Below are 21,531 nucleotides of genomic sequence, written 5' to 3'. Positions count from 1 at the left end.
ATGGCACCAGGGAGTTATGTGGAGAGACTGGAGAAACTGGGATTACTCTCCCTAGAGCAGAGGTTATGAGGAAATTTGATAGAGGTGTTCAAAGACTTGAAAGGTTTTGGCAGAAAGGTCAGTAATCAGAGGACAGATGCTTAAGGTAATTGGCAAAAGAATGACATGAGGAAAAACATTGTTACTCAGTGAGTTATGATCGAGAATGCACTGCATGAAAGGGTGGAAGAAGCAGTTTTAATAACAGCTTTCAAAAGGGAATTAGATAAATCCTAGAAAAGGAAAACCTTGCTTGGTTAGGGGGGAAAAAAGCAGGGGAGTGGAACTAACTAGATTGCTCTTTCAAAGAGCTGGCACAGACATGATGAGCTGAATGGCCTCCTTCTGTATTGCATCATTCTATGATAACTGCTCCCTACCTTTTACGCTGTTCAAGTTCCCAGTCTAAACGAGACAGTGTCTGTTGGTGTGGATCATTCAAGGTGAAACCAGGCTTGCTAATGTCCAATGGGGCCTCTTTATAGAACTCCTCCACATTCACCAAGTCAATCTCTTCATGTTTAGATCTAAAAGGCAGCACAGAAGGTGAGAAATTAGAAACATCCATTTGACCTCATATCAAGATAGCACATTTGTAGACCTGCATTTTTACTAAAGTTAAAGAATTGGAGTGAGTTCAGGAACATGAAGCGTCAAGTGCAGTCCAGTATGTGAGTTGAGGTGCCCATGTGACATGATATACAAGGGTGAAGGTAAAATGGCTTGTGCAGCTCATCTACATCTTCAGATTACTATATATCCATTCCCTCCACATCAGCGTACCGTGACTGCTGTGTGTACTATCTACAGGATGCACTGAGGCAAATTACCAAGGTTTAATCAGCAGCACCTATCAAACCCGTGACCTCTACCACCTAGAAGAGTGATTGCAGCAAGCACAAGGGAACATCACCACCTGTAAACTCCCCTCCAAGTCATATATCATCGTGACTTGGAAATATATCACTGCTTCCCTATCACTGGGTCAAAATCCTGGAATTACCCCTCCCCCACCCACCACTAGCAGCACTGCAGGTGAACTTACATCACAAGTACTGCAGTGGTTCAAAAAGAATGCTCACAACCACCTTAAGGGCAAGTTGGGATGGACAATAAATGCCAGTCATGCCAGTGACATCGGGAATGAATTAAAACACAGTGACATGCTTTTTTGAGTGACTGCTAATACACAATACCAAGTTGTACAAACATACATTCTGTCTTTCCAAACCTAAGGAGCATTTTAAATTATCCAATGTTATGAAGAAGTATTGGTGGAGAAATTCGAGACGATGAACAGCATGAAATAAGAAGCGTATTACAACACTGAAGAGATTTGACAAGCGACACTTAAACAGATCACGTGGTAGCAATAAAACCAAAGATGAGATCAAGAAACTATTAGAAAACCTCTCCTTTTGAAAAGAGAAACTTACTTGAATTCTAAGCACTTTGTGATTTCCTTTTGAAGATGCATCACCTCATACAGAAGATTTTGAAGTTGAAGATGAAGAGCATCCACCTTCTGCTTGGCCTGAAAATAACAGCTAGAGTCTCTCATATCTAAAGCATACAAATCGAATCAATTTATTTACGCTACTTCATAAAAACAGCAAATCAATTCCAAATGAACAATGCACAAAGTTGGATTGGCATTCCAGAACTAATTCATGCCAATTAGAAAAATCCAACAGTCACAATAGACTGGAATGCAATAACAATTGTTGTAATTACTTTGATTTGTTACAGGCAAATCTATTGGATTAATATTCCAGTTTGAACTAATTATTACTGGAGAAAAAAAAATCATTGTTTCTATATAGTTATGCAATGACCCCACAAAAGACAAAATTTCCCAGGTCAATAATGTAGCTGGGCAAATTTAAATACATTAATAAAAGCAAAACATTAGTTTGGTTGAGAAAATCAAAGAAATAGATCCTATTTTAATTTTATTTCTTTTGGAGTTGGCAGTGATGGAGAAAACATTCATTTTTATTTTTCTCTGCACCCAGTAATCTCCCAAAGTGAAAATGGGTTGCAAAACCTCCCCACTTTTAATGCATATCGTATTTACCTCATGAGTTTGATCTCGACCCTTTTTTAACCTGATATGAGCCAAACGGTTTAATTTCTTTAGAGTCATGAAGTGAATACAGCTTTGGATCCGCCGCTCATCAATCTCTGCTGACTGTGAGGAGGGAAAGGAGAATTAGAAGCACTGTAAAGCATGTACTTAGCACCTGGAAATGGGGAAATGTTATACCTACGCATCTCCTGCTCTACACAGACCAGGGTCCACCTTGGTTTTTAGGTCGCACTCTTGTCTGTGTCAGAAGGTTGCATGTTCAAGAACCACCCCAGAGACTTGAGCACGTAATCGAGGCTGACACTTCAGTGCAGTACCGAGGGAGTACTGCACTGTCGGAGGTGCTCTTTTTCAGATTAGGCGTTAAACCAAGGCTGTATTTGCAATCAAGTGGACATAAAAGATTTCATAGCATTATTCAAAGAGTCATATGGAAATTCTCCCCCTAGTCCTAGGCAATCCCCCAACCAACATCACTGAACAGTTTATCTGTCCATTATTTCATTGCTGTTTGTGGGACTTTGCTGTGCACTTAACAGCTGTGGCGTTTCTTAGATTACAACAGTGACTACACTTCAAAAGTACATAGCTGACTGTGGCGGTCCTGAGGTTGTGAAAGCTATTATATATGTTAACGTAATTTCTTAGTTTTTCTTTCACTTAATGTGTCTTAAAAGAGGAAAAGCACCAATATGGCTGAACTGCCTTTGTAAAACAATATCTGCACATCAACTTTTCCATTGTACATTTATACAACTGTTGCACATAAATTTAACTTACAATGATCTATGCTTAAAGCACAACAATGTTCAACACTGAGTTCAGAACACACACTCTCCTCCTTTGTTTTATCTGCTACTCAGAAGAGACAAATTTTAGGTGAAGGCTTTCAATTACTGCTCAGAAAGATCGTAGCTTTTTTTGGCCAGGTCTTATAGAGCCTTCTACTGGCATTATTACAAATTAAGTACATAATGGCAAGGGCAATTCACTTTGCCAATTTCAGTTTCCCTATGAGATTTAACATTCATTATCATGTGTATAAACTACAAAGCATCATCAACAGATAGCAATAAACCCCAAAAACAATGCCTCTCTTAAAAGACTGAAGAAAAGTTAAGGATGAAATATGACCACTTGGTCCACTTAAGCTCATCCCTCTCCCATCATGGCACCCAATGACATTCTGAACCACCCTAATTTGTTTGTCTCTACTAACCTGCCCAACACAAATGTATACTGATTTTAAATTATATTTGATTAGTTTTCATTTACATCCTCTAGTGACAGTTCCTGAAGGCCTGAGCTTGGCACAGTTGGCTGCACTTTTGCCTCCAAATCACAAGGTTGTAGGTTCAAACCCCACTCTGGGGCTGAAGTACATAATCAAGGCTGCCCCCCAGGGCAGCACTGAGGGTTTCTGCATTGTTGGAGGTGCCATTCTTTGGATAAGATGTCAAACCAAGGCCTAGTCTTCCCATATCAGTGGCTCAGGTTAAAGAACCTATGGCACTATTTGAAGAGCAGGGTGTTCTCCTTGTGTCTTGGCCAACATTTCTTCCTTTCATCAAGCAAAACCTGCACTGTTACTTTCTGTTGTGTTTGGGTTAGTGCAAGCCAGGTCTAACAATTAGCCACGAGAAAATACTGAAGATGTTTACTATATTTTCCTATCTCTCAGATTGCAGAACACATCACCCTGCTAAATCATTACCTGAGATTTGTTTACAGATAAAATACACAGAGGCAAACTACGATACAGTATCATATTCATACTTATTACATTACAAACACAACTGTTTTATATTGAGTCCACAGTCCTTCCTTCAGTTTCAGGATGCTGTTTCCAGCACCGGCAATGTTGACCAGGGCGGGGAGAGGGCAGGACAGGGATCCTTCTCTCCTCTCTACTGAGGCCAATCAAATTAGTTAAAAAAGTTCGTTAAGGGCTTGTTGGAGGGGGAGGGTGGAGTTTTGAAGGGGGTACACGAGTTTCAGGAGCTGTCAATTTCAGATCAGCTGAAGGGAGGCGGGTACAGAGTGGGGAGCCAGTCATGGCTGCCCCAGGGCATCACCCCAGCCCCTTAATAGGGTCAGCAGGGCAAAGGGGGACTTGGAATTTGGTATGGAGGTGCCCTTGGCGCAGTGCAGGTGGCAGATAGTGGGCACTCAGCACTCGGGCATTGAATGGGGTCACCATGCCCCCGGCATCATGGGGACAGACAACCAGGGGAAAGGGTGCCAAGGACAATTAGGCAGCCACTTGTCCAAAAGGAAGGCTGGCAATGGGGGCATGACTGTCAGATTTTGGTCCAGTGGTAATGAGAGGCAACACCCTCTGCAGGAAAGGCGGAACTGTGAGCAGCAGGAGGGCATGGGAGAGGACTGAAGGGCAGGAAATCAACAAAGGCCAAACCTTCAACACAGGAGCCACCGCCAAAAATGGTGCTACCAGGAGATGACTGAGACACAGTGCCAAAGACATCTGTGACCTTGTCAACAAAGACCTCCCACCATTGCTTGCCATGCCCTGCCAGTGGCCATCCAAGTCACTGTGGCCTTGAACTTCTTGGATGACTCCTTCCAAGGATCAACTGTGGACCTAGTGGCATCTCACAAATGGCAGCACACCACTGCATCTCAGTCAATGATGCCCTCTTAGCCAGAGCTGGACAGTACAATCATGTCTCGACATTTATGGTCTCGCAAGCATAAAGGGCATTGGGATTTGCCGCCATTGCTGGATTTCCCCAGGTGCAGGGCATCATCGATTGCACCCATGTGGCCATCAAGGCAGCCTGTGACTGCCCACTCAGATTCATCAAGAGGTAGGGCTTCCACTCCCTCAATATCCAACTGGTCTGCAACCACAACAAGAGCTTCCTTCATGTGTGCGCTCGCTTTCCCAGCAGCTGCCACGACTCCTTCATCCTCCGGGAGTCCAGGCTGCACTCCAACCCCCAAGGTGCATGGATGGATAAGGGATATCCCTTGAAGTGATGGCTGCTGACGCAGACAGAGGCGAAATAACCAATGCCACCTGCTCACCAATGAGCAGGCCATCATGCTTCTGAAGATGTGATTCTGGTGCCTGAACCAGTCAGGTGGAGCCCTCCAATACCCTCCTACAAGGGTCTCTGTCATTGTGGTAGTCTGCTGCGCCCTCTATATCATGGCGCTCCAGAGAGTTGTGGACCTTGAGGATGGCGAGGTCCTTGAGGAAGACACCTCATTAGGGAGATGCAAGCACAGGAGGTGAGAGAAGAGGAGGCTGCACAGAGAGGTGCCCTGCTGCACGATGCGGCTTCCTCCTCCTGCCACCCTCCACGAAGAGGACCTCCCTGCTCTCCCTCACGCTCGTGAGCTTTATATCCAGGCCAGCAGCAATGAAGTGAGGGTCCGCCCTGCCCCGGGTGCCAATCCTCCGGCTCTCCTGTGACATCTTGCTTCCCTCTGGTGCTGTGAAAGGCTTTGGTACAATCAGCAGATTTCTCCCTTAGAGGACAGCCAGCAGCCTCAGTAATGGCTGCCATGGGAGTCTAAATGAGTCCCACACTTCATCTGACCCACCTCCGTTTCTGCCCTCAATGGCTCTAATTGGACAGGAAACCCGATTCCATACCAATTAAGGGCTTACCCACAGGAAAATCTTAACTTTAATCAGTTTCCCACCGGAGGCGGGTTTCACCCCCAGGACTCAAACACAACTAAGCTAGTCAAGGGTCCATGGCTATACAGCTACAGGTGTAGGCACACATCTCCAGGGATCTTGAAATTTCTCATGCTTTAAAAAAAAGCAACCTTATATTAATGTAAATAGAAACAGAAAATGCTGAAAATACTCAGCAGGTCTGGCAGCATCTGTGTCGAGAGAAACAAAGTTAACATTTTAGGTCAATGTCCTATCATCAGTTCTGATGAAAGCCTGTCGACCTGAAAAGTTAACTCTGTTTCTCCCTCCACAGATTCTGCCTGACCTGCTGAGTAAATGTAGTTCTACTTACTGCATCTTTTCCTGCTTTACTCTTCAGTTCATGAATCTCAGCCATCAGCCTTTGAAGATCCTCACATGTTTTCTTGTACAGATCATAATCTTTGGCAGTGTCTCGTGTTTCCACTTCCACTTCTTCACTGTAAGATTTACTCTCCTAAAATAAATATGTATTTTACTATTTCAAGAACGCAAGATATAGGAGTAGAAGAGAACATAATGCCCATTGAGCCTTATACAATCATAGCAGAACATGGGCTTCAATTCCACTTTCCCGCCCGCTGCCCATATCCCTTGATTTCCTGCGAGAACAAAAATCTATCTATCCCAGCCTTAAATGTATTCAACCATGGAGTATCCACAACCCTCTGGGGTGGAGAATTCCAAAGAGTCACAACCCTTTGAGAGAAGTAATTGCTCCTCATCTCAGTCCTGAACGACTGACCCCTTATCCTGAGATTGTGTCCCTGTGTTCTAGATTCCCTGACCAGTGGGAACAATCTCTCAGCTTCTACCCTATCAACCCCTTTCAGAATCTTGTATGTCTCAATGAGATCACCTCTCATTCTTCTAAACTCCAGAGAATATAGGCCCAATTTACTCAGCCTCTCATCAGAGGTCAACCCCCTCATCCCAGGGTCCAATTTAATAAATCTTCACTGCATTGCCTCCAGTACAAGTATATCTCTTTCTTAAATGTGAAGACCAAAACTGCACACAGTATTCCAGGTGTGGTCTCACCAAAGCCCTGTACAATTTTAGTAAGACTTCTTTATTCCTGTACTCCAATTCCCTTGCAATGAAGGCCAACATTTCAAACAAATTTAAAAATATTAATAGTGACTGATAAAGTGGTGCAGATGAACTTAGAAGTGGCTACGCAGACTGAGATTGACTTACAGGAATTTCTAAATGTGAAGGAGCTAGACTTAGATCAGTTTTTTTTTTGGGGGGGGGGGGGGAGTAATTTCTCAATCATTACCAACTCTGGGTGCTTCAGATCAATCACTGATCCAACTTAGAGCCAGTTCATTTGATGAGGCCAGCACTTTGGAGCCTGAAATTATACTTAAAATTCTAGATGCGGAGGGAATTTATCTTTAACTTCATCTCTTAAAGAGGAATGGATGCTGAAATTCGCTCTTTAAGTGGCTCAGCTATATTCAGTTTCAAGAGCAATTTCCAGACAAAACGCCAATAAATTAAAATATTGCCTCTCTTGAATATTCTGCTAGACTTTAACTTGGGGAGGAATGAGGCTCCTGCTGTGCCTGTGGTTTGTTTGCTGAGATGCAGCTCAGTGTGAAGCCCAGGCCTCGCCGCCCTCCCCGGATTCAGTCACCCACCTGGTCGCCATCCCCCCGACCCTTTCTGGGCTCCTTCTCCACGGCCCCGCCATCACTCCGAATCACTTTGGTTTTTCTCTTCTTCGCCGAATCTGTGGCCATTGCAACTTCCCAGCGCCAGCAACTGTAGCAATGACCCGGAGACACTTACCGATCGGCCGGAAGGAGGGAAAGAACTCCTCCCCAACTGCGGGGGGCGCTGTTTCTGCAGGGTGCGTGGAGCTCGCTCCTCCCCACCTGGGGGGGGCGCTGCTTCTGCAGGGAGTTCGCTCCTCCCCGACTGCGGGGGGCGCTGTTACTAAAGGAGGTTTGCTCTTCCCCCGCAGGGGGGCGCTGTTACTGCAGGGTGGATGGGGGTTGTTCCTCCCCACTTGCGGGAGGCGCTGTTACTGCAGGGAGTTAGCTCCTCCCCCCTGTGGGGGGCGCTGTTTCTGCAGAGTGGATGGAGTCCTCCCTGCCTATTGGGGGCGCTTGAGGTTAAGAAACAAGTGAATTTTAATGAACTGATTTTTTTTTGTGATTATGGACAGTTTTAGCAAGTGTATGTCGTTCTTGCCCTGGTACACTAATGGTTTTGATACTGAAAATTGGATTTGTGTAGTTACGGTCTTTGGATCTCGCTCACTGAGAGCAGGAGTTACTTTTTAGCTACAAGTTCCAAAAGCTCGGCAGCATGAAGTGTGTTGAAAATAACCACTGGAATTAACTGCGTTAATTTTTACATTGGGACATTTTTCCAATAGCAGCCCAAACTTGGCAACTAGAATCTGCATGCTATTTATTTGCAAACATAATAACTACATAGACATCTTCCTGCTGATTTGAGCAATTTTGATGCTAAATGAGTTAAAAGCCTTGAGATGACATACTTTTCTACTTTCCAAACATGTCTTCCCTCCAGGTTTCTTGACGTTACTCATACAGGAAGGCTGGAAAGAAAGGGACTGTTGGATTCCAAATGCCCATGCTTTTTGTGATTATTTATTAAGTAGGATGAAATAGATAATGTTAATTGTTTTACCTCCGCTGAGACTGACTCCATATACATGTTTCATGGTACAAAGCCAAGTAAAGAAACAAAAGATGTGTCTGGATGAGGTGTAGGTGGCAGTATAGCAGCTGTCTGAATACAAAGTAAAAGGATTTAGAAAGAAACAAGGAGGGGCTGGGTGGGTGGTGGTTGCATGGGTGAAGAAAACAAACCAGCAAAAAAACATGAGAAAAGGAAAAAAAAGGGCGGCAGAGGTTATGATCTAAAATGATTGAACTCAACGTTGAGTCCAGAAGGCTGTAATGTGTCCAGTCGAAAGATGAGGCCTTGTTCCTCGTGCTTGCGTTGAGCTTCATTAGAGCACTGTAGCAGGCTAAGAACAGAAAGGTTAGAGTGTGAGCAAGGTGGAGAATTAAAATGGCAGGAAGCTGGGGTCATGCTTGCAGACGGAAATGAGGTGTTCCGTAAAGCAGTCACCTAGTCCGTGTTCAATCTCCCCAATGTAGAGGAGACCACATTGCGAGCAGTGAACTGAGTATACTAAATTGAAAGAAGTACAAGTAGATTACTGTTTCATTTGGAAGGAGTGTGTGGGGCCCTGGATGGTGGGAAGGGAGAAGGTAAAAGGGCAGGTGTTGCATCTCCTGTGCTTGCATGGAAAGGTGCTGTAGGAAAGGGGGGAGGTGTTGGGGGTGACTGAGGAGTGGACCAGGGTATCGCAGAGGCAACAGTTGCTTCGGAGTGCTAGAAGGGGAGAGGAAGATGTGTTTGGTGGTGGCATCACACTGAAGGTGGTGCAAATGGCCGAGGATGATCTGTTGAATACAGAGACTGGTGGGGTGGAAGGTGAGGACAAGGGGATCCCTATCATGGTTCTGGGAGGGTGGGCAATGGTGAGACCAGAAGTGCGTGAAAGAGATCGAACACGGTTGAGGGCCCTGTCAACTATGGTAGGGGAAAATCCTCGGTTGAGGAAAAAGGAAGACATATTGGAAGTGCTAGTATGGAAGGTTGCATCGTCCGAACAGATGTGACTGAGACAGAGAGACTTGGAGAATGGAATTGGGTCCTTGCAGGAAGTGGGGTGTGAGGAATGTCGTCCAGGTAGCTGTGGAAGTCTGAGAGCTTATAGTGAATGTTGGTTGATAGCCTAGCCCCAGAAATGGAAACAGAGAAGTTGAGGAAGGGAAGGGAAGAGTTGTAGATGGACCATGCGAAGGTGAGAGAGGGTGGAAATTGGAAACAAAGTCAATGAAATTTTCCAGTTCAGGGCGAGAACAGGAAGCGACACCGATACAGTTATCAATGTAACGGAAGAAGAGTTGAGGGAGAGGGCCTGAGTAGGACTGGAACAAGGAATGTTCCACATATCCCACAAAAAGGCAGTCATAGATTTGGAGGAAGTGAGTGGAGGTGAAGGAGAAGTTGTTTAATGTGAAAACAAGGTCATTTGGGTGGAGGAAGGTGGTGGTGGATGGGGACTGGTTGGACCTCCGTTCTAGGAAGAAGCAGAGAGCTCTCAGACCATCCTGCTGGGGGATGGACGTATAGTGAGTTTGCACATCCAACGTGAATAGGAGACAGTGAGGGCTGGGAAACTGGAAACTGTTGATGTGGTGGAGGGCATCAGAAGAGTCACGAATATAGGTGGGAAGAGACTGGAGAAGGGGAGTAAAATAGAGTTGAGGTAGTAAGAAATCAGTTCAGTGGGGCAGCAACAGGCTGAAACAGTGGGTCTTAGAGGGCAGCCTTGTTTGTGGATTTTGGGAAGGAGGTAGAAGCGGGCTGTACGTGGTTGGGGAACTATGAGATTGGAGGCTGTGGATGGAAGATCTCCCAGAGGAGATGAGGTCAGTGACAGTCATTAATACAATGGCTTGATGTTCAGGGGCGGGGTCATGGTCCAGGGGGAGGTAGGAGGAAGAGTCAGAGCATGGGTGTTCAGCCTCTGCTAGGTGGAGGTTGGCACCCCAGACAACAGCAGCATCACCCTTGTAAGTTGGCTTAATGACAATGTTAATGACCTGAGAGAACGGAGTGCTGCAAGTTCAGAGGGAGATAGGTTAGAGTGAGTGAGGGTAGCGGAGAAATTGAGTTGGCTGATGTCACACCGGGAGGGTAAGAGGTCAGAAGGAGGGGTCCAGGTGGAGGGAGACTATTGGAGATGAATAAAATGGTCTGCTGAGCGGGGGACTCCTGGAAAGGAAGTGAGCATGGAGGTGGAGGCAACGGAAGAAGAGCTCAGCGTTATGCTGAGCTCGAAATTCATTTAGGACAGCTGTTATTTGGCCATCTACACCTCATCCAGACATATCTTTTGTTTCTTTACTTGCCAGTTCTGATGAAAGGCAAACGGCCCGAAACGTTAACTCTGCTTTTCTCTTCACAGATGATGCCTGACCTGCTGAGTATTTCCTGCATTTTCTGTTTTTGTTTCAGATTTCCAGCATCCACAATATTTTGTTTTTGTTGCCTTATACATGTTTAGATGAATTATGTGATGAAAACCCCACATGCCAAATTAATTTCATCATGTGGAACTCAGCCTGAGACTTTTACTGGAAATTGTTACAAATAACTTTTAAAACAGAACAGCTAGCAGCCAAGATGGCCACGCATAATTTGCATATGAAAAAAACAAAGGATTAGGCTGGAGACAGATCTGATTAACTCAGCTTAGCTAGAACAATGGGGTGCTCTCTGATTCGCTTATCTGAGATAGCCTTGTCAATATGTGATCATCAAAAGCCATCGACACCCATTGACTTTGAAAGAGCCAACTCCCCACTCCCCCACCAAGTATGTCTGGGCAGCCTGAGGGGAGAACCTTGAATTTCAAAGGAAATTCCAGATGAACTGCATTAAAACACGAAGAGGTGGTCATGTCATGTGACCGCTTGTGCAACTCTGGGAGATTGTGAATTGTGATCCAGAAGACAGACTGTAACTGAAATCCAGCAAGGGAACATCTCTCTCCTCTCTGTCTCTCTCCAGTAAAGTCCCAGAGAAGCCTCCGCTGCAACTACTAAGCCTCAAACCTACAGCCCGGCACAGCCAGCAGCTAGGGGACATGGATAATGCCCCTCTTCTGCCTTCCGGAACCTGAGAAGCAAGCCCGGCCCATGCACGTGGCCCAGCGAGGACGTCAGGACTACAATTTCAACTAAGAACTCTGGAACAGAGATTCAGTATTTAAATTTCATTTATTACAGACTCTACTCCAACATCCCAACTTAATTTTTCCTTCTGTAATCTATTTGTGTGTGTATGTATGGCTCTTGTGTGAATGTGGGGCATGGATGCGTAGCATATTTTAGTAATTTTAATCGGTTTATAGTGATAAGGTTAATAAACTTACATCTTCCTTGTTTAAACTCAAGAAAACCTGTCTGATTTGTTCATTTGCCAATATATTAGAGGAACAGGAGCAAGTGCCCACTGAGGTGGTAAGCTAAATCACTGTGTTAAAAAAGATAAACCCTGTTGTGGTCAAACCAGAGAAGGGGCGAAAGGGGAGCCTGTGACCCCTTCCTCACCTGGTCATAACAATATTGTAACTTAAGCTGTGAATTGACAGAGAATTTGCTCCGAACTAGTTTGAGTGATGGGTAGGCCTGAGCAAACTTGATTCAACAACAATTATCTATACTTACATAGCACTTTAACTTAATAAAATGTCCCAAGGTGCTTTACAAGAGCATTATAAAACAAAATATGATACCGAGCCACAGAGGAGATGTTAGGTCAAAGGCTTGGTCAAAGAGGTAGGTTATAAGCAGTGTTTTAAAGGAGAAAAGTGAGGTAGAGAGGTGCAGAGGTTTAGGGAGGGAATTCCAGCTTAGGTCATAGGCAACTAAAGACACAGCCTGCAATGGTGGAGCCATTAAAATTGGGGATGCTCCAGAGGCCAGAATTAAGTGAGCACAGATATCTTGGAAGGTTGTGGTGCTGGAGGAGATTACAGAAATAGGGAGGGGCAAGACCATGGAGGGATTTGGAACAAAGATGAGAATTTTAAAATCAAGATGTTGCTTGACCATAAGCCAACGTAAGTCAGTGAGTATGGGTTGATGGGTGAACAGGACTTGGTGTGAGTTAAGTCACGGGCAGCAGAGTTTTGGATGACCTCAGGTTTATGGAGGGTAGAATGTGGGAGACCAGCCAGTAGTACGTTGGAGTAATCAAGTCTAGAGGTAACAAAGGCATGAATGAGGGTTTCAGCAGCAGATGAGACGAGCAAGATGGGGCGAAGTCAACAAGAATCCAACTCAAAGCATGAACAACTGACTAACGTAAATGCTTAACCAACAATCTGCTTTTTACTAAAATAAAAACCATAGATTGACCTTTTTCAATAACCATGAATGGTATTAAATATTATGGGGAATTGTGGATAAATTTTTACTACTGGAAATGGGGTTTGAATGTGTTGAAATGAAAGAAAGAAAGAATTATAGCACCATTCATGACTGCAGGGTGACCCCCCCAAACACTTTATTGCCAATTAAATAGTCATTATTCTAAAGTTGGATATGTGGCAGCCAATTTGTGCCCAGCAAGGTGTCACAAACAGCAATGATAATGAACAGATTTTGCTGTAGCAAGGCATCTAACTACATGTGCTGTGGTTAGACTTGCCCCTGCACCCTTCAGCTCAAATACCTTTTGCCCACTAAGTTGCTGATAGTGTGAGTGGATATGGTGCAGCAAGGGAAACAGGGCAACTAACAGGGGATCTCCTTAACCAATGAGAATTAACTGTTGGGAAATAAACAGCAGAAGATTTGAGGAATGCCAAATCAAGTACAGAAAGAAATAAAGAGAGCGAGAGAAAGAAAGAAAAATAAAAAAACCTAAAATTTGACTTTTAAAAATCTCCAAAAACAATTCACAAGCTGAAGGAATGAAACGGTTTCATTACCAGAGAGGTTGAATGGCAGTCTATAACATTTATCACACCATTAAAAGGGTGTCTACACTTGTAATTGCTAGCCCTAAATATCTGAGGCAGGTTCAGTTCATACCTACCATGCAAATACCCAACTTCATGACATTCAATGCAGGTGAGGCAAAATGCCATTTTCGCAAAGCTAATGACAGAGTGGTGCAACACGGACAGCAATGTTTGGATATTCACATTTAACTGCACATCTGTCTCTCGCCTGAAGTTGCTGTACTCATAAATAAATAGCCTGATTGTTATTTTGACAGTAAAATCTGGCCCATTCTGTTTTTAGTGATGTCAGTTGAGGGATAAAAATTGGCCTTTGATAATAAAGTGTGCAAAATGAAATTTATTTGGGTAGTTTCAGCGGAGCTTCTAATAGTGACAACTCCACAGTGTGAAATTACCCTAATTGGAGAATGTTGTTCAAAGAGGCCACACAAGGATTGCTGAAATGGGAAAAATACATCTCTTGCTGCTGTTTAAGGTGTATTGCTGACTGTGGAAGGCTGAAGAGAGTTTGAAATTTATTTATCATGTGCGGTTACTGTCTGACCTGAGAGTACATAGTGTTGATACAAGGTGCATGAGAAACGTTTCACTCCCAGTACATATCCTCTTTATCTTGAAGACCACAATATACATTTAAAATAAAATGTTATTGTTCTTGGAAAATCCTGATATTGATCTGGCTTACTGACACACAAATATAAGTGTTGAAAACCTAACATGTTAATCTATTTGTCAGGTACTTTGGAAGGAAGTTTGAGGATTAATCTGGGAGAACAGGTCTGGCTTTGTATCACAGCTGAAGACTCCAAATTTCTGCACGTCAGTGGAGCTCAAGGGACTTCAAGCAGAGTAGATGTGGGCTGCACCACCTTAGAAAATGAGACTGTGCCCTAGCCATCAAAATGGCCCCGGGATTAGGGAGGAAATCGTTGACCTGGGGCTGAAGCTCGGATGGGAGTTCTACTTTGCCTCACTTGTGCCAGCAGAGTGTGATCCTCAGTATTTCAAGGCAACATAATGTATTTAGTCTGAGCAATGCAACGGGGAATCAACTAGTAGCAATTCTTGTAAAAGTATTACAAAAACATAGGAATTCATTCAAAGTGGCTTTAAAAGGGAAGTATATTTTTGGTGTTTGGCTTCAGAATTAATTGAAAGCAGAAAAAGATATAAAAATGTGTCAAATACAGCAAAACTGTTCGGTTCTGGGTACTGCCTGTGCGGAGTTTGCAAGTTCTCCCTGTGACTGTGTGGGTTTCCTCTGGGTGCTCCGGTTTCCTCCCACATGCCAAAGACTTGCGGGTTGATAGGTAAATTGGCCATTGTAAAAAGAAATTCGCCCCTAGTGTAGGTAGGTGATAGGAGAATTGAGGGAAGGTGGGGATGTGAGAGGGAAAATGGGATTAACGTAGGATTAGTATAAATGGGTGGTTGATGGTCGGTGCGGACTCGGTGGGCCGAAGGGCTTGTTTCGGTGCTGTGTCTCTCTATGACTCTAAAACAATAAACCACACCACCCCCCCCGCCCCACTCAAAACTCACGCTGAAAGAAAAAATTTAACCTGGATGTTAACTAGTCAACTTGTAGCTGCATTATTTAGTCACCTATAAATACATTTAGCTTACATGAGTATTGAGATACACTAATGTTATAAATTGCAAAAACAAAGCATCAATAGTTTATAAAGGCACCAGATGGGTCAGTGGAGTTCTGGAGCAAAAGTTAAAAGTGGATATCGTTCTCCAATATGCAAGTGTGTTTTTACATCAATGAACTTCACGTGTACATGGGAGAATTAAAATAAACTAGATCAGTGTGTTCTGGAAATGACTAGTCTGGTCCATAATGAATGAGACTCAGTATACAATTTTATTGCCGAGGTCTGCAAAGTGCGACAACAGTCACATGCTGTATTTCACTCATTGAGAACAGAATAGTTCAACAGCCAATAAGACAAAATATTTTGGCCTGGACTTTTCATATTCCCCCCTACTTTGGCTGCGTGGGTGGGACATCTGATGCTCTGCTGACCCTGGTCACATTTCCAAGCCTTAGAACTATTTACCTATAGGTAATGGCGTCCCTGCACGCCAAAGGGGAGTTGGGGCTGAAGACTTGCTGCAGCAAGCTGGAGAAAGAGATCTGTGGAAAAAAAACTTTTAAAAAGTCCTAATTTTATCAATAGAGCTTGTACATAGGAGTTCTCTGCAAGTTGCTTCTCTTCAATTTTTGACACGGGCCAGTCTGCAGATCTCTTAACATTGGAACCTGGGGCTCAATATGCAGCTGCAATGTTCAACAATCCAATGAAACAAGCACATTAGACTTGCTGTAGGTGGGCAAAAAATGGTCTTGGGTTCCATTATGAACAATGCTTTTCTGTCCCGGCTAGTTAGTTGCAGAAAGGTCAGGGTATGGAAACATTTGTGACGATCTGCTTGTCCTTTCAGCCAGAGCACATCATATACCACTCAACAGTCTTTGAAGAGAAGAAAATGGACATTGAATACATTTAAAAATGGTGAAAATTTGCAACAATCAATTTTTGTGAATATTATGATACTAAACATTTGTATTTTGAAACTAGAAAACATTCAGTACTCATAGGAGTCCATGAAATGAATATAGCAACTTCAAAGGATTTTAAGTAATTTTGTTTGTCATTGCAATCTGTCTATGTGGGCTTTGAAATAAAAAAAAAATGTCTATTTCACTGTACATGTTTGAGAAATGACATTACCATAATAAAAAATCTCAGGAGCTGTAACACCATTTGTGTGGTAAATATATTGTTACACCAACAGTAAACATCCACATACAAGACTTGTTTTTGAAGAAACCAAGCGATTGAATTTTAAATACTGTGGACATGCAATTTTTGGCAAAGAACAAACATACAAGACACTACTTTCTGTGAGTCATTTCTCAGTTGAAAACCATAGGAACTGAGCCACAACTGGAGGACATCAGCATGCTGGGGCTAAGGTTATTAGAAATGCAGTTTGGGTAATAGTCACATCATGTAGCAGGTACCAACCATCTTAGGTTCTATAAGGTAACTGTCTGAATTTTCTGTTTTATTAATGCACGATTATCAAGGAGTGATGCTCATTAAGATGGGGTAAGGGAATTCACAGCTATCTTATACAGTACGGACTTATTGTTACTTAAATCAGTTTAAACAAACTTCTTTAAAATGGATCTTGGTAATTGTGATTGATCGGATCAAAGTCCTTGGAGGGACAATCCATTTTGTACATCTGCTGATACTCTGTAAGATCTCTTAGCACTATTCTTTGGTAGCTATCAACTGTAGATACAATAATGTTCATCATATTCAAAAATGTTCTACCAGTGTTCCATCCCAGTTTCCACCTCATCCCTTTCCCTGAAGTCTGTGCCCTGAGTGAGAGACTACAAGAGGGGGAAAATGGGAACATTCTTTTTAAAAACATTAATGGAATCATGAAGTAATAGCAAGTTATTAAAAAGATTATATTAGGTCATTACTGACCTGGTCTTCCTCCTCTTTATGGCCTATTTATGGCTGAAATCTCAGCCATTCCCTAGTCTGTGTTTCTCCCCTGTTCATGCATAACAGAGGTGTTGCAGGTTGTTTCTAGATGCCTCTGCCTACTTAAATGAGCTCACCTCACAACTTACAGCAGGGTCAGTTCCAGGTGGTTGGAAGTTCCATTACATCTTCAATCTAACTGTGCAAGGCTTAAACCCCATGTTTCCAAAGCAGCACCTTAACATATTATCCTTAAAGCTTTATATAAAAATTGACCCTGAAGAACATACTTTGAAACTTGTGCTGGTGAGAGAGGAGTGAGGGTTGATGACTGTGGCTTGAGGTCCTTAGGAAAGAGATCTCCTCTAATGCTTTTTTGGTGTAATGTACTCTTTATAGACATTGCTTCATTAGGGTCCTCATATGTCCTGTGTTGCCTGTATATATTTTGGAGAGGGTGTAATATCTCATGGGGTCCATCTTCCTTTAAAGCTGCCTGACTTTTCTTTACTCCACTGTGTGCTGCTGCTTCTTCTTCTCCCTCATAATAATGGCATACAAAGGTCTGTCTATTAGGATACTATACCTGCTTCTAAGAAGGTCTTGTTGTGAGTGACAACCAAATTCTGCCAGGGGTGTCACACTTCAGGAATCAATCAGAAGCAAGTGCAGATCTGGAATAACAAAACAAGAATCACTCCAAAGTGTTGTTTCCAGCAGAAATTGCTTTTGAAACTCTCCAGAGTCTTCTGGTTCACAAACTCCTCACTTCTGCCTCCCTCAACTGACAATGGCAACAACTGTGCTGTATCATTTTCAGTCTAACGTACTCTGAGTGCATTGCAAGTGTAAGGCAGAAAACGTGGGGCTCCAGTGCTACTGGCCCTCATGTAATGAGCTCACTTGGGACTTGGCAAGCTGATCGCAGGAAGGGCTAAAAAGTATGAGGGAATTCAGAGGGATTGATTTTGCGATATAACACTGGCAGGAATGGCTTCCACATCATTTATCTGCCAAAAGAATGACTTTATCCTGATTATACACTAAAACTAGGCCAACAAAAGTGTGGAACTTCAATGCCATTATGTTCAATTAAAGCATTTTTAAAAATCCAAAACTGCTAAGGCTTAGCACAGTTAATAAGTGGACTGAGTGTACAGATTAAATAGAGTCACTGATATCATGAATTATTTAACAATCAAAATTAAAAGGCAGAAAGGAAATAAATGTAGAATTGAAAGAAAATGTGGCCAGAAGCCTCACTTGTTAAAGAGACCCAGGGTCAGGGATAATAGAGAAACAACTCTCGCAGCTAATGAGAATCTAAGAGCTTCTAAGATCTAATTGGCATTAACGAGCTTGTTTCCCTGATCAGTGCCAGATAGAACCTCAGCCAGCACTAGTGGTCTAGCAGCCATGTGCTTTGCATGAGGATGCTGTTCCTCAAGATAAGATAATATGTGTGCTCTCCCACCAGATGCTTGTACATTCGGGAGTAAGAAGTCAGGCTGAGTGTGACCTTCAGCAGTGCAGGACATGCACCTTTCAGCAGGTATCTTCAAAGCCTCCGCTATTCCAAGATGAGGCCTACCTCAGGCTCTCAAGGCTCTGATGCCACGGACCACTCATAGACCTTTGAATCTCTGGCCTTTGAGATAGCACCACAGAGTATTGGGAGGCTTGATTTAAAGGAATATACAAATGTAGGCACTGTGGGGATCAGTGATAGAAATAGCTCTGTTCACATGATAATGTACATTAAACACTTACTGACATCAAAGATACTGACAGAGATTGATTTGTTGCAAATGGGATGCCATAGTTGTTTACCTGGAAGTTTGGCATATGAAGGGTTTGGAAGAGCATCTCATGTGATTACATAGAAATACGTAGAAGTTGCAAGATGAAAACAGGCCATTCAGCACAACCAGTCCATGTCGGCATTTAACCTCCACATGATCAAATAATTCTAATTATATTTATTCACTTTATTCCTATATCCCTTCAAACTATTTTCCTTCATCCACCTATCTAATCCAATCTTGAATCTTCACATAATTTCTGCCTCAGCACTTTATTGGTTGGAGGCAGTTGTAATGTATGACACTCATAGCAAGAGTGAGGATGCTATAGGCACGGATCCATTTAATCTGAAGTTGCCCCTTATAAGTTGGTCTGACATCTGGCTGGAATCTGGCAATCCTGATTGTGCTTTTCCTCTTGCAAGACCTCACACTGCTGATCTTGTTGCTGGGGCCACATTCCTCATCTCCTTCTAGGCCCATTAGATTCATTCCTTTGCTAATCGCAAAACTGCATGAAGCAGGGCACAATGATCCTGGGGACTCAGGCAGGACAAAATTGGCGTGCAACTTCCACTTTGTCAAAACACCAGAAGCAAGCCTTGAGAATATGAATGGCCTGTGCTACAGAAATGCTTGCAGCTTCTCATTGTGTTGGCACTCTCTGGGGGTTCTTGGCTTCCCTAATGAGATCATGAGCTACTGCTATAGAGTGTATTTAAAAAAAAATTCATTTACAGGATATGGGTGTCACTGGCAAGGCTAGCATTTATTACCTATCACTAATTGCCCTTGAGAAGGCAACAAGAGGAGAAACCTTCTTGACAACTGAATGGCTTACGAGGGCGGTTAAGTGTCAGCCACATTGCTGTGGGTCTGGAGTCACATATAGACCAGACCAAGTAAGAATGGCAGGTTGCTTTCCCTAAAGGACATTAGTGAACCAAATGGGTTTTTACAACAAGCCCATAGTTTCATGGTCATCATTGCTGATACTAACATTTTAATTCCAGATTAATTTAATTTAAATTCCCAAGCTCCTAGCAAGGGTTTGATTTCATAATCTATGGATCATTAGTCCAGGGTTTAGGGATTACTAATCCAGTAACGTAATCACTATGCCCATAATACCCTCTTAGTAGTGGAATCAACCAGAACTCTGCCTTAGGCCTGTGCAGAGTCTTGGGATTCTTTGCTGTCTTGATATGAAGGATTCAGCATAGCTCCCTAGGTGTTCAACACCCTCATGCATAATGATGTGCTTGGTATTACCAGCTGCAGGGTCTCAGCTTGATGTACGTTTCAGGTCCATGGCAAATAGCTGGCATAATTCAGTTATGGTCAACATATTTTAGCAATCCACCCCCCTCACCTTAGCCTCCCAGATCGCTAACTCATTTTCCCCTTAGCTTCTTGAAGCTCTGTTTCCACCTTCCCTCGCTTGTTGGGAGATCTGGTGCCTCTTCTTCTCTGTCCTCAGCCTCTTGGATTTCCACCTTTACAGTCTGCTCACCTCTCCCCACCCCTCAAAACCTCAGATTATCAGATCTCCTGTTACCCCTTTATCCTTTCCCCTCAGTTCTTGGAACTTATAGTTTTCTCTTTCCCCTCCTGCCAGCCTCTTGGACCCCATTTTCCCCATTCCATCAGTTTCTCTAATCTCTAGTTTCTCCCTTTATTTAAACTCCCAGACCTCTCTAAAGGGGAGTTAGGACAAAATAAATTTACTTCCGACAATTTCGGAACTGTTATGTAGTCGCTAAATTGATCACCAGGGGGAGACAGCATCATTAGCTTCCAGTTGGTGCTTATGAATCTAAACATCCGGAATGAGAACCAACATGATTATGGAGAAGGTTGTAATCAAAATCAGAAAGGCTTGTATTGGAGTGGCTCTTCGGGTAAGGCATTGGCCCAGGATTCCCTGTAACATCAAGATCTGCAATCTGCAGGACATTTCGCTCTTTTGCTTGCTGATTTCTCCGTTGCTTGCGTACCCTCATATTTCCTGGATTTCTAATTAGAATAGAGCAGCAGTGAGTTTAGGTGCGAGTCAGAACTGGCAGAGCCAATGTTCCATGTTAGTTGTGTGAGTCCTGTGCATCAGGCGGCTGAGGTCTTATCCGACTGACCTTAATGTTCAGGGGAGCATGCTTCTACTGATTTATGTTTCATAAATGTGTAATTCGAACATGCATCAAAAATAGCTTTCCATCGGAAGAAAAATGGCACTGACATGGCTATTGTATAAAATATTCAACCTTGATGAAATATTGAACAGAACTGTGCTATTCCATCACATTTGGTGAGCTGTAGTGAGAATTACTGATACTTCGATATATTCTTGGCACCTCGATATGACTCGGAATGTTAAGTTTAACTTGCTCCTGCAAGTTAAAATAAGGCTGTTAAAATAAGGCACTATTGCAAAATAAATGTAACTAATGCATTAAAAAACTGTTAGCCTCACAGAAGAAAATGTACTCGGTATAACTGCTCCACATCTTGTCATGTTTTCACTGTTGATGAATGTTCCACCTTGTGCAAACTGTAGTTGAAAGGGTTAATATTTGGGGCCGTGTATCACCTCCCACTATGATGATGTAAGAAATCACATGAGAGAGAGAGGGCGAGAGAGAGACTTGAAGGAGAAGTAGCATGGCATAAGTGTTGTTAGGCATACTTATGTAAAACTGTATATAGTTCCTTAATATGTAATAAACTAGTTATCTTTAAAACTTTTTGAAGACTCATAATCTCTCCTAGCTAGATTAACCAAAGATACAAAAGATAAAAGTCTT

The 21,531-nt window shown here is 43.1% G+C and overlaps 1 protein-coding gene across 2 annotated transcripts in view; it reads right to left on the bottom strand.

Moving 5' to 3' along the window:
• The window catches only part of thoc5 (THO complex 5), a 38,030-nt gene extending 30,408 nt beyond the window's left edge, over nucleotides 1-7,622 (bottom strand). For both annotated transcript variants that reach the window (XM_068054877.1, XM_068054878.1), the window contains exons 1-5: nucleotides 7,466-7,622; nucleotides 6,133-6,276; nucleotides 2,117-2,230; nucleotides 1,476-1,573; nucleotides 420-566 (exon numbers count right to left, since the gene is read on the bottom strand). In XM_068054877.1, coding sequence (XP_067910978.1) covers nucleotides 420-566; nucleotides 1,476-1,573; nucleotides 2,117-2,230; nucleotides 6,133-6,276; nucleotides 7,466-7,567 — 605 coding nt within the window. In that variant the 5' untranslated portion in view covers nucleotides 7,568-7,622. The remainder of the gene's footprint in view (nucleotides 1-419; nucleotides 567-1,475; nucleotides 1,574-2,116; nucleotides 2,231-6,132; nucleotides 6,277-7,465) is intronic.
• Nucleotides 7,623-21,531: the final 13,909 nt, after the last annotated feature.

Source organism: Heterodontus francisci, chromosome 23 (assembly GCF_036365525.1).
Source record: "Heterodontus francisci isolate sHetFra1 chromosome 23, sHetFra1.hap1, whole genome shotgun sequence".
In the NCBI taxonomy this organism is placed as follows: domain Eukaryota; kingdom Metazoa; phylum Chordata; class Chondrichthyes; order Heterodontiformes; family Heterodontidae; genus Heterodontus; species Heterodontus francisci.
The sequence above is the reverse complement of the archived record's forward strand: the minus strand, read 5'-3'. Positions and strand labels throughout refer to the sequence as shown.